The sequence below is a fragment of the Rosa rugosa genome, chromosome 1, assembly GCF_958449725.1.
Source record: "Rosa rugosa chromosome 1, drRosRugo1.1, whole genome shotgun sequence".
NCBI lineage: Eukaryota > Viridiplantae > Streptophyta > Magnoliopsida > Rosales > Rosaceae > Rosa > Rosa rugosa.
The window spans coordinates 56,092,562-56,104,351 of record NC_084820.1 but is presented as its reverse complement, the minus strand read 5'-3'; the positions used below and the strand labels follow the sequence as shown (position 1 = coordinate 56,104,351).

The 11,790-nt window shown below is 36.9% G+C and overlaps 2 protein-coding genes across 3 annotated transcripts; one reads left to right on the top strand and one right to left on the bottom strand.

Annotated features, from left to right (window-relative positions):
- Positions 1 to 473: 473 nt before the first annotated feature.
- LOC133725577 (mannan endo-1,4-beta-mannosidase 4-like) lies at positions 474 to 2,601 on the top strand. Its single transcript, XM_062152869.1, has 5 exons — positions 474 to 1,034; positions 1,147 to 1,341; positions 1,520 to 1,642; positions 1,743 to 1,948; positions 2,049 to 2,601. Exons 1-5 carry the CDS (start codon positions 690 to 692, stop codon positions 2,431 to 2,433), a joined length of 1,254 nt encoding a protein of 417 aa, XP_062008853.1. The 5' UTR covers positions 474 to 689; the 3' UTR covers positions 2,434 to 2,601.
- Positions 2,602 to 2,797: 196 nt separating this feature from the next.
- LOC133725576 (homeobox-DDT domain protein RLT3) lies at positions 2,798 to 11,017 on the bottom strand. Of its 2 annotated transcripts, none has more exons than XM_062152868.1 (17): positions 10,712 to 11,017; positions 10,004 to 10,354; positions 9,682 to 9,740; positions 9,206 to 9,574; positions 9,071 to 9,133; positions 8,777 to 8,993; positions 8,543 to 8,643; positions 8,222 to 8,308; positions 8,011 to 8,142; positions 7,387 to 7,527; positions 6,594 to 6,716; positions 6,031 to 6,489; positions 5,090 to 5,491; positions 4,372 to 4,986; positions 3,749 to 3,853; positions 3,444 to 3,663; positions 2,798 to 3,171 (listed from the first exon to the last, which is right to left on the bottom strand). In XM_062152868.1, the coding sequence occupies exons 1-17, from the start codon at positions 10,770 to 10,772 to the stop codon at positions 3,164 to 3,166; spliced, it is 3,513 nt and encodes a 1,170-aa protein (XP_062008852.1). In that variant the 5' UTR covers positions 10,773 to 11,017; the 3' UTR covers positions 2,798 to 3,163. The 2 variants fall into 2 exon arrangements, with proteins under 2 accessions (XP_062008852.1, XP_062008851.1); XM_062152867.1 differs by having other exon boundaries at positions 2,798 to 3,294; positions 10,712 to 11,016.
- Positions 11,018 to 11,790: the final 773 nt, after the last annotated feature.

The window sequence follows — 11,790 nt, the reverse complement described above, 5'->3', positions numbered from 1 at the left end:
AGGGACAACATTAAAGTCGCTTAATTAGTATGATAATGAAAATATTTGATGTGTTGGGAATTGGAGAGTCCTCACTAGCCAAGTAACATGGACAATGAACCTTCAATAATAAGTCCATGCTCCATCGATTAAAGTCAAAATGCAATTCCAATTAACTAGTTAGCTTTGAGCTTTGCTTACTCTCTCCACTGATTCCTTGCCACACCTTACGGGCTTACTTGCCATAATAGACCCATCACTTCACCTTTAAGAAAAACAATGAAATGAACAATTTAATTAAACACATTAGCACCACATAATCCACTCACATTTCCTTTGCAGTAAGCTATAAGGTGGTTACTGATGTGTTTCCTTTATTAAAGGTGATAGCCTACTTACACACCTATATATATATATATATATATATATATATATATATATATATATATATATATATATATATATATATATGCAAACCCTAGATAGTGGGCTGATGGTACACCCAACATAAATGGTACATTTCACACCACCTCTTCCCTCCCACCTACACCTTCCTTGCAATTTTCAGCTTTCCCAGTTCTCTAACTCTTCTATTAATTACATTAATTTCAGAGAAGAAATTTACTTCCTTACCTGAACCAACAGACCTACTTAATTGGTATTTATACTCAATCACTTGTTGGGTATAGAGTCAAATATTACAGCCAACCATGCCTTTGTTACGTACCTGTATTCTTTTATCTTCTTTAGTGTTCTTCAATATCCAGCGGGGAAATTATTGCAGAGGTGAAACCCAGGCTACCTCTAGTAGTTTTGCTCAAACAAAAGGAAACCATTTTGTTATGAATGGGAGATCATTCTACTTGAATGGGTTCAATGCATATTGGATGATGTACATGGCATCTGACCCCTCTACAAGGGCCAAGGTCACTTCTGCATTCAAACAAGCCTCCAAGTATGGTATGAACATTGCCAGAACTTGGGCTTTCAGCGATGGCGGTAGCTACAGACCCCTTCAGTCCTCTCCTGGTTCCTATAACGAAGACATGTTCAAGGTACGCACGTTGCCTTGCTGAGAAATTTGTTTTCTCCAACTAATTAGTCGAACATGTTATGTTGTTGGATGATCAGTTTCAACCAATAATATGACTGTTTGATCCTGTATAGGGATTAGACTTTGTGATCTCAGAAGCTAGAAATTATGGTGTGCATGTGATACTGAGCTTGGTGAACAACTTCGACGATTATGGGGGAAAAAAGCAATATGTGCAGTGGGCAAAGGAACGTGGCCAAGCCATAAACAACGAAGACGACTTCTATAACAACACTGTTGTCAAAGGCTACTATAAAGATCACGTTAAGGTAAGGTACGGTGTGTGTCTATATATATATATATATATATATATATATATATATATATATATATATATATATATATATATATAGGGTTTGAATATTTAACTTTACCAGTTGCAATGAATTAAATCCAACCCTTGATTTCTTACTCTATATATATCTTTTTTCTTTTTGAATTTTACAGACTGTTCTCACGAGAATCAACTCCATTACTGGGGTGGCTTACAGGGACGATTCAACCATTTTTGCTTGGGAATTAATGAACGAGCCTCGTTGTCAACTTGATCCCTCTGGAACCCTTCTCCAGGTCTCTATCTCATTTTAATTGTTTTTTTTTTTAGTAATATTAATGGGAAATTAAGGTGGTTTGATGTGATGGTTTGAACATTCATCATCATTTCTTACAGCAATGGGTGAAAGAAATGGCTGCTCACGTCAAGTCCATTGATAGTAACCATTTACTGGAGATAGGGCTTGAAGGATTCTATGGTGGAACAACCCCGGAAAAGAAGCAGTTCAATCCTAGTAACCTAGAATATGGGTCTGATTTCATAGCCAACAACTTGATTCCCGAGATTGACTTTGCCTCGATTCATATATACGCTGAGCAATGGTACGTTATCTCTCCTTATCTAAGATAAACATGACAAATATCTGACAAGAGAATATTACACATGCATAACGCCATATTAAGGTCATTAATATCCTCTCAGGTTACGAGGGGCAAGTGAAGAGGCACAAGCTGATTTTGTGGACAAATGGGTCGGAGTACACATTGAAGACTGTAACTCAGTGGTAAGAAAACCACTAATTATGGGGGAGTTTGGCAAATCTTACAAACTACCAGGGTACACCATAGAAAAGAGGAACGCCTACTTCGAAAAACTATACGACGTCGTCTACCGCAGCGCAAGCAGTAACAGAGCATGCACAGGTGCGCTTTTCTGGCAGCTGCTTGCTCAAGGAATGGATAACTTCAAAGACGGATATGATGTCGTTCTGGAGGAGAGCCCTTCCACGGCTAGTGTGATTGCTCAACAATCTCACAAGCTAATCGAGTTAACTAGGCAAGATAGTAATGTTACAAAAAGTACTTGACACGGAAATTAGAAAGTAATGCTCATCTATTTGAGCAAAGTACTCTACAATTCCTGAATAAACATACACGGAAGCAAGTCGAGCAACATTTTGAACTCTTGCCAATTTGGGTAACCAAACTTCATTTTCAAACTTTATTATGGAAAAAATGAAATTAATAAGGATAAATGCCTTCCAGTACAACTGCACTAATTCATTCCTACAAAATATGGACCTAGCTAGTTTTGATTTGCTACAAATTACACCATGAAGCTAAAGCCTTCCTCCAAATTTCTCACCTCTCAATGTTAGCAGACAAGTCTTGAGGTTACTGTTCAACTACAATAACCATTGGTCTACTCTATAATAGATACTACAGCGAAGATGACTATCAACTTTACTAAACTTCATACAGGAACAAAACAATATTTTGTTTTTCTTTACAACAATGTACATTTGGTGATATCTTGTCCCTCTTTTCTCAAAACTAGAACAAACAATGCATTGACAAAATCTGCATCCTCCATTTCCGGAAACAGTAAGAGACTGTTGTTCTTTACAAGAGAATAAAGGATAAAAGGTTTGTCATTGCTCTGCGGAGCTTCACTGATATAACACTTATATGTACTAAGTGTCTAACTTTCCTCAAGGCTCTAAATCTAATTCTCAATCGCCTTGTAAGGAACACACTAAAGAGAGAAGGAAACTAAGCTTCGAACAAACTACCGCCATTTCAAAGCCTGCAAAAAATTCACTGATCTGGCCGCAGTCGTACTAGGGTGAGAATACTGGACGTATAAATGGTCAATCCATCACAAAAAAATGCGCATTTAAATTCGCATATCTCCTGAGAAAGGTGGGGCTATTGAGTTGGATGCTTACCTGAAGTATTAAGATGGAGAATATTAAAATATAATAAACTTGTCAATAGCATGAATTATATTCCAACCAACAAGGGTGAAAAGCATAAATGACAATATTAAGAATGATATCAATTATGCCCAAGGAGGTTTTATATTCCAAACCATTACCTCTAATACTGGTCTCCTGCCTTCTCTCAGAACAGGCTCTTTTGATGTGAGGAGCAATCAAGTCATCCAATTTCACCAACCAGAGTGCAACTGCAGATGTTGTATGAGGCATAGATGCAAAAGAAGCTATGATATCGTCACCAAGCTTGCAAGAACCTTGCACAATTTTGCATTTATACAGCCAGTCCTCATTGATGGCTCCAACAAAATCAGTAAGAACCTGCAAAGTTAAACAAAAAGAAACTACTGGTTCAAGACTTAAACATGAACATAAAAATATGATGTGCAACGAGAAGATAAGGAACCTGCAAAAGCTCAGACAAACATGAAGTTCGTCTAAGGCGTTTCACCCATAGCTTATGAGCAAATTTTTTCCAAGCACCCAACAAGGCATCTTCAGGCATAACCGACTGCACACAGAGAGAAGTGGAGGTGAACACAATGTAACTTACAAGGTTTTGGGTAAATAGAAATGTCTCTTGATAAATGTAATCTGTTTTAAATATCAACCAATGACATTTGCTCAAACATCCACCCATACGGTTAATTAGCCACCAGAGACCCAAGCTAACCAGGGGAAGAAGGAACACCACTTCAGATTCTGCTCTATTTCAAGTGGTATACACTTTAATATCACTAACCAGTCATGTCTCAGTAACACAGATCAAATACATATTTTGGCCTAGTTTTCCCTCCCCTCCAGCCCTTCATCTAAATTATACTGCAGTTTAGTGGGAAAATAAATGGATTTGTTTGCACATGAAATTCAGTAAAAATCTAAAAACTCATGCCATCAGTAATCTATATTTCCTAAATCACCTTTATATGAAGCCCTATTTCTCCTCTAGTCCAATATATAACTTGAAACCTCTCAACCTAATAAAAACATATCAGCAAATGCAAAGCTAAACTCTAAATGACATGTTACCTCAATTGCATGGATCGCAGCTTTTAGAGATTGGATTTGTGAAGAGAGAACCTTATGCTCAGGAAATGTAGTACTTGTTTCTTTCTCCCTACATGTGGCTACATGGATAGCAAACATTTCTTCCAGATCAAAATGAAGCTCAAATGTTGTATGGCAAATCCTGCAGTGCTTCTCATCTCTCCAATACAAATCATGACAACTTTCACATCTAGTAAGTGTATCGAAATATGACCGTTTACCATGTTTAACGGAATTTAGGTCTAGGTAAAACGAATTCCATAACCACGAATCAAATGCTTGGATTCGTTTCCACTTCTGTTTCAGTTCTTCTCCTTTCTTTCGAACTTCAGGAACTACAGTTCCATTTAAAGGTACAGAATCATTTATAGTCTCAGAAGAATTGTTATCCACATCGGATACTGGTGAATAAGTGTCTTCTCTTGCATTATCCAGCTCAGAGCGATCGGATTGCGTCAAATGCTCACTTCCATCACTACTTGCCATTCTATTTGACATTGCTTGGCACAGAAATGTTAGCCGTTTCTCCAAAGATTCAATAAGAAGAGCCTCTCGTTTACCCCTATCATCCAAAACTGACAACAAGGCACATAAAGCCTGCAGTCCATTGAAAAAAGTGCAAGAAAACATTAGAACTTACAAAAGGTCGGGCAACACAAAAAATCATGTTGAAGCATATAACAAAAGCTATGAAGAATACCTCTTCGGTATCAATAACCTCCCAGTGACCATCTTCTGAAGATTCAAAATAAACCCTTCTATGGCCCGGGTCATATGCATTGCAAGGGCCCAAGAAAAGCCAGTATCTACTGTACCTACGATCTGACCCCAAGAACACAGATTGCATTGGGTGTAAGTCGGACCCGCAATCTTTTCCTTTTGTGGAGTATCTCTCTTCATAGAATTTTGAGATTGATGCCGAACAATCTATAGGGTGGAACTTTGAACGGGTATGGTCTTCGTTTACACTATCCATATTTCCAGCATGGACCCATGACGACCTGGGCACACTATGTGGTTTAGCTGATAACCTCTTAATTTTCGCTCCAGAACCAGAATGGAGGCTGTTAGGAATGCATTCAGCAATACTATTTGCAGGATCCTAGAAAGAAATAATCATACAAAGCTTAGAACACTCAAAAGAATATATAAATCAATATAATTAATTAATTGATTTATATATTTAATTAATTCACATAAGTGTAATCTGCTTAATACTGTACTTAAATACACAGCATTACTGAATGGTGTTGAAAACTATAGTCAAAATTGCAGCACATTGATAGGCTAAATACATGATGCATGACATTAATAAAGATAACAAAAAGCTAGCAGTTATTTTTCATTGATAAGTCAAAGAAGTCGGCACTCATTAACCTGTAAAGACCTGAATTTTCAGCCTGTAAGGGAAATTAATTTGAAGAAAAGATTGACCCAAATCAATACTGATGCAGTAAACCACCATACTCATTGTGGCTTCCTAGAACTCATTGTAAATTTAATAACTCTTTACTCTCATAATAACTCCAATTTAGTATGCAAACATCAGCATAAATTTAATTTATATGGAAACGTCATTGCAAGGGAAAAGAAATACAAATAAAGATAACTCAAAGTCCATGCCAAGATTCTTGACATTACCTCCATTCTCATGGTAGATCCTGCATGAAGAAGATCAACTAGAGCCACTATCGCGTTCAACTTTTCTTCAATGCTTAAATCTGAATATTCACCTTCCATCAATCCTAACAACCATACTTCTCCTGGATGGCTCTCATCAATCTCAGTGTGTACTTTCATCATGTTATTTTTACTTCTATGACGGTTGATATGAGTCAATCTTCTGATATTGGAATTTCCTGAATTGCACCCAGAATCATCATCACTGCTACATATACCACTGTCACTGAGGTCATCATCAACTGCACCAGAGTCTTCACTATCTGATTGGAGTTCCTCAACTTCGTCTTCAGAAGAATTAAGACGTACACGGTATGTGGATGATGAAATCTTTTCAAACAATGTAATATCACTTGAAAGAGTTGAACTAATTAAAGACTCCAGATCATCTATTCTGCTGGAAACGTTCAATTCAGCAATCTTCAAGCAAAAACAAAGTCCATGAGAAATTCAAGCATACAGTTGCTTCTGTGGTAACAGCTTAATTAAAGGAGAGATGATGATAACATGTTCAAGAAGCTTACCTGCAATGACTTCGCCAAGTCGGAAACTTTCAAACCATTAATTCCTTGCACTAGCAGAACTTTAAATAATTCAGCCTTCAAAGTACCAGAATGCAAACCATACTTCACCATAAGGCTCATTTCCTATATACAAGGACAGAAGATTACGTATTGAAATCCAAATAAAGCTTAATAAGAGTGGAAAATAAAATCACTAAATCAAAGAAAAGAAACCCTCCCGCACTTTTCTGGTCATTAAATCAGATAATGCCATAAGCATGCAAAGACCAAAAAAGTATACTGAACTTATTGACTTATGATCTTAAGGACGACAGAAAAAAAAAACGAAAGAAACTATTTGCTTTATCACCTAAGTTTTACCTCTTATATGTAAACGTTGAGTTCTGGTTGGTCCTTGAGTATGGTCATTGCTATCTAACTACAGCTCTGGTAAGGTAAGAAGGGATTATTGGGTTTGGGGTCATGATAGATCTTAAGTTCTCATTTTATTGTAAAATGACTAGCGAAAAGAAGGGATTGTTTGGGTTTGTCACCAATGTTTTGAATACACAACAGTAAGGAACATATAATATAGGGTATCTAATTACTAGCGAAAAAACATGCTGATGTGTTGACATAGGATTTTTGTTTCTTGTTTCGTGTTTTCAACAAAAGGTTGCTTCTTTGCAAAAAAGAAAACAATAATAAAATAAATAAATAATTAAAAAAGAAATAAGTAGTAATAATATAAAGACTCCAACAATGCAGCTAGCTAAATCAAATGCAAATATAGCATTTAAATAGTTTAGAAGACCTTGCTAAGGGCTTCCCGCCGGATTGCACCCTGCTTTGAACCAAAACCAGCTGCAACCAGTACTTGACGCAGTATTTCTGTCCATGTTAAGGGGTTCAGAGATCTCTCCCAGAATTCCAGAGTCGATTTTTGATTTTCAACCTGCCAAATCATCAAGAAAGATTGTAATTATAATTGTTGAGTACTTCCATTCAATAGTCAGACTCATAATGAAAGAAAGAACGATCAATTTAAGAGATGGCCAAAAGATTTAAAAGATCGAGTTCCACAAAGACCAAAAATGTTTAACCAACTTTCTCGTACAGATGTAAATATGATGAAATACCACAAAGATCAAATGATATTCCAAAACTTCACATGGATGGACAACTCAAAATCAGTTTATGATTTTGTTCAGAAGTAAACCATTATCATCTAATGGAAAAGTTACAAGTAAACCATTATCATCTAATAACTCCTCTGGCCCCGCCAAATTATCTAACAACTACGATGATAAATCCACAAAGACATCTAACCAGTTCCAATTGTCAATATGAGCATAGAAAATTCTCACAAAATCAAATGAATTATAAATGTTTGCGATCTGCACCACTAGTTATATCTTCTTTCTTGTTTCTAACTCACCCAGTGGATAAATGCAAGAAAATTGCAAGATTTGCTCAAGTGAGGCATAGATCCAGAGGAAAGCTCCGCTTGAACGTGGGATAAAAGAAGCTTCAGAAGAGCCACATGAATTTTTCCAAGTAACAAGGAATCCTAAAAGACATGCACAAAACAAAAAAGTTGAGCAGCAAGACCCAATAAATCTAATGCTAGATCAGATGTCAGGTATAACCTTATCATGAAATGCTTGAGCAAACTCATCCAGAGTGAAGGAGGATAGATCTACCACAACAGCATATGTATAAAGGAAATGAAAAACCTGCCCACACGCCAGAATATATATTAGTATGATAATCTAACAAAATGCTTTAATCCAAATTCAATACACATCCTTTAATAAACCCAACAAAAAACAGCAGCAGGGATCTAGAATAGGGTCACAATCATAAGCAAGATACTAGAAGTCACCAATAAGATGGAATGTATAACATCTTTCACATGATCCTATAGGACTAAGCAAAATTGGGTCACAAGCAGTACACAATATACGCACCTTAAACAATTTCTTGACAATCTCTGGTGAAGAATCCCAAGGTTGCATATGAAATGGTTGCTTCATCTTGACTGAACTAGGAGGGAACTTAACCAGTGAATCTGAAATGACAAAACTTCCTGATCAAGAGCGTGAAATACCGTGATCATATATTTACATATCCACTCACAAAAATGTGATAGAGCATTCCAATTATAAAGTGGAAAGTTTGTTGACTTCTCTCTTCAAACTAACCTTTGCATAGTGAACAACCATGATCTCCACTAGGAGTTAAATGATTCAAGCACCCCAGTGAAATTGGTCTTGCTTGTAATTCTCTAAGCTCCAGCTCTTCATCATCCATAAGCATTGCAATTTTATCCAAGTGTTCTTCAGAACCTGTTCCTTCCAAAGCAAGTTCACATTTTTCTTTGCTAGGCAGCTTCTGGTTTGAATCTTTGTTAGATTCCACCTGGCATACAAAAGGAAATGAGTGTTGCTACAGCAGCTAACTTACACCACAGTTTACAAGAGCAAGCTTTCAATTACCTCTCTTCTTTTAACAAAACGCTTCCTCTTTTCTTGTAACTTACTTTGTAACCTTCCCTGTTTCTAAATAGGCAACATAGAGTCAGAGAACCTTCCAGAGGCAAGCAGTAAGATTGATCTTAAGATGATACTTACAGGAACAGATTTTTGTTGTTGTAATCTTCTGCTCCGAGTTTGTGGTTTCTGTGATACACGAGTGACTTCACCATTAGCTAAACCCATGTCAATAAGAAAGTCTCTAGCATCAGCATCAGGATTGGTTGCGCGCCAGACTGTCATCAAACCTTTACCACCACCAGGTTTTTTCATTGTCATCAAATCTTTCCCACAACCATGTTTTTTCATTTTCATCAAGTCTTTACCACCACTATGCCTTTTCACTGTCATTAAGTCTTTCCCAGCACCTTGTTTTCTCACAGTCATCAAGTCTTTTCCAGCACCATGTCTTTTCCTTGGAGCACTGCTATTAAACTCCTCATGACTAGTTACAGCACACTTTGTAACCTAATAAAAGTTAAAAGGTAGGAATATACGTCAGGCTGGGTAAAGAGTCTTAAGGTATAAAACAGAACATCAAGAAAGATGATAGAATTTAAATTTTCATCAATTACCGTGCCCCTTTTAGGTGCTATTTGGTTCTCTTTGCACGTGGGAGGATCACTTTGGGAATCTAAATAGAGGAAAAAAAAATGAGTTAAACCTTATTCGAATATGAAGTACAGTGAGAGGAAAGCTACAATTAATTAGATATAAGGTTGAACCATGCTAAGCAAAACAAGACAACTGAAAATGTTATCTACAACTCACATAAAAGAGAATGTTATCATCACCGATCCAAAACATCCAAATGAAAATGCTGCTACTCATGCATAGTTTACTTTTCAAACAAGGTCTATTATTTCTACTACACCTGAGAGTTTCTCATATTTGTACCTGTAGACTTCCAAAGTGCTCGAGAAGGAAGAGAGTCAAATTCCACACCGAGGGGAGGGCCGTCCTTGCGGAACACTTTCTTAAGAAGGTAGTCCGGATTCTGCAATCTCTGAATACTCGCTTTCATCTTTTTCTTCTTGCACTTCAAAGCCGAAGCAGCTTTTGTTTTCTGACTCGACACACTTGTAGCAGCATCCCCCAACCCATTTCGTCCACTCAACACTTCACTAGCGGTACGTTTCCTCTTCTCCCTCCTCCTCCTCTCAACAAACCAACCCCGAACCTGCTTGTAAGTCAATCCGAAAACTGTAGCATGGCATTCCATAGCAGTTCGAGAAGGATACTTTTCCTCTGTGCATTAAAAAAAAAAAATCACCCAATATTATGCTTCATTCTAGTGTTTAAGACTAACAGTATGCTATTAACCTAAGTGGGTTCAATGAAAAAAAAAAAAAAAAAAAAACACCCAGTATTATGCTTGATTCTCTTGGGTTCCCAAAACTAACAGTACTATGATTGCTTCTATGATTAACCCATGTGGGTTCTATGATTGCTTCCTAAAACCAAAGCAGTTGCTGATATTAATTACAGGGTAAACTTGGTAACGCAATTCTGAACCCAATTAAGCAACAGAGCAATATTTACAGATAAACCTTCATCAAAATAAAGCGCGCGAACAGAGAGAGAGAGAGAGATTAGGAGGAGTACCTGCATAGAAGCTTTCGAGGGCTTCGAGCTGTAATCGAGTTTTCTTCTGTGTCTTCTCCATCTTCGTTTTCCCTTAATCGCCGAAAAAATCAGCGAGAAAATTTGAGTACCATTTCCAACGAGTTAATGGAGGAGATTGAGGCGGTTAGGAATGATGGGTGGTGTCAGCAGAGAGATGGAGCGGCGGAGTCACGGTGGCGGAGAGGCGGAGTGTGGAGGAGACTGAGCTCTGGAACCACCTGCTGCATGCTTAGTTGAAATGACGAGATAATGAAATGGGGCACAAGTAGGGTTTTGGGTTTAGCCAAAAATATCTCTATCATCAAAATTTTCAGGACAAAAATCAACTTAAATATTTATATCATCAGTTACGCTTTTTTTTTTTTTTTGTTCAGTCTCAATGACAGGTAAACAGTCACAAATATGGGTAAATAACCCAAATAACTAGACTATGACATTGGGGTTCGTGGCGGAGCATGAAATATGGAAACCTAGCTATTAGCTAAACCATGTTGTTCATAGGGTTGTATACGGTATATTGATGTCTCGATAGATCAAGTAGACAAATTAGATATAGTTGTAGTCTTGTAGGCTAACTTCATTCATTGGTAGACTAGCTCAACATCGGATATTGAGCTATCCTTTGCAAAGCTGGTTTATTATAATACTGAGTTGGTTTACTTTAAAATTACTGAAACATGAATGTATCATATAGTTTTCCTTCAGTAATTTGTCTACTACAAGAGCTGGATCATAAGATGACCATATATAAACAAAGTTAAAAAGAAAGAGCAAAAACATATCAGAAAGAACAATTTAGAGGTAAGAAACTCATGCTCAAATATGCTTGTCAGTAGTACGGTACTACGGTATAACTTAGAAATGATATTTTTAAATGTATCTCATTGCACGAGCAACAATAAATTGTGAAAACTATAAAAAATTAATATGGTTGTTAGTATGTGGTGGTGGTGCTGGTATAATTCAAGTGGTTAACATATTTTGACCAAAACTAAATAGTGAGATTAACATATTTTGTGAATTTAACGAGCAAAAACTGATTTCTCATAGCATGCAAA

What these genes read in the sequence shown, in the direction of transcription:
- LOC133725577 (XM_062152869.1), top strand. Translation starts at nt 690, where the DNA reads ATGCCTTTGTTACGTACCTGTATTCTTTTATCTTCTTTAGTGTTCTTC. An exon ending in ATAACGAAGACATGTTCAAG is followed by an intron (nt 1,035 to 1,146) that starts GTACGCACGTTG and finishes GATCCTGTATAG; the next exon opens with GGATTAGACTTTGTGATCTC. An exon ending in CCTCTGGAACCCTTCTCCAG is followed by an intron (nt 1,643 to 1,742) that starts GTCTCTATCTCA and finishes CATTTCTTACAG; the next exon opens with CAATGGGTGAAAGAAATGGC.
- LOC133725576 (XM_062152867.1), bottom strand. Translation starts at nt 10,772, where the DNA reads ATGGAGAAGACACAGAAGAAAACTCGATTACAGCTCGAAGCCCTCGAA. An exon ending in TTGTCAAGAAATTGTTTAAG is followed by an intron (nt 8,309 to 8,542) that starts GTGCGTATATTG and finishes GCGTGTGGGCAG; the next exon opens with GTTTTTCATTTCCTTTATAC. An exon ending in GTTTGTCTGAGCTTTTGCAG is followed by an intron (nt 3,664 to 3,748) that starts GTTCCTTATCTT and finishes TTAACTTTGCAG; the next exon opens with GTTCTTACTGATTTTGTTGG.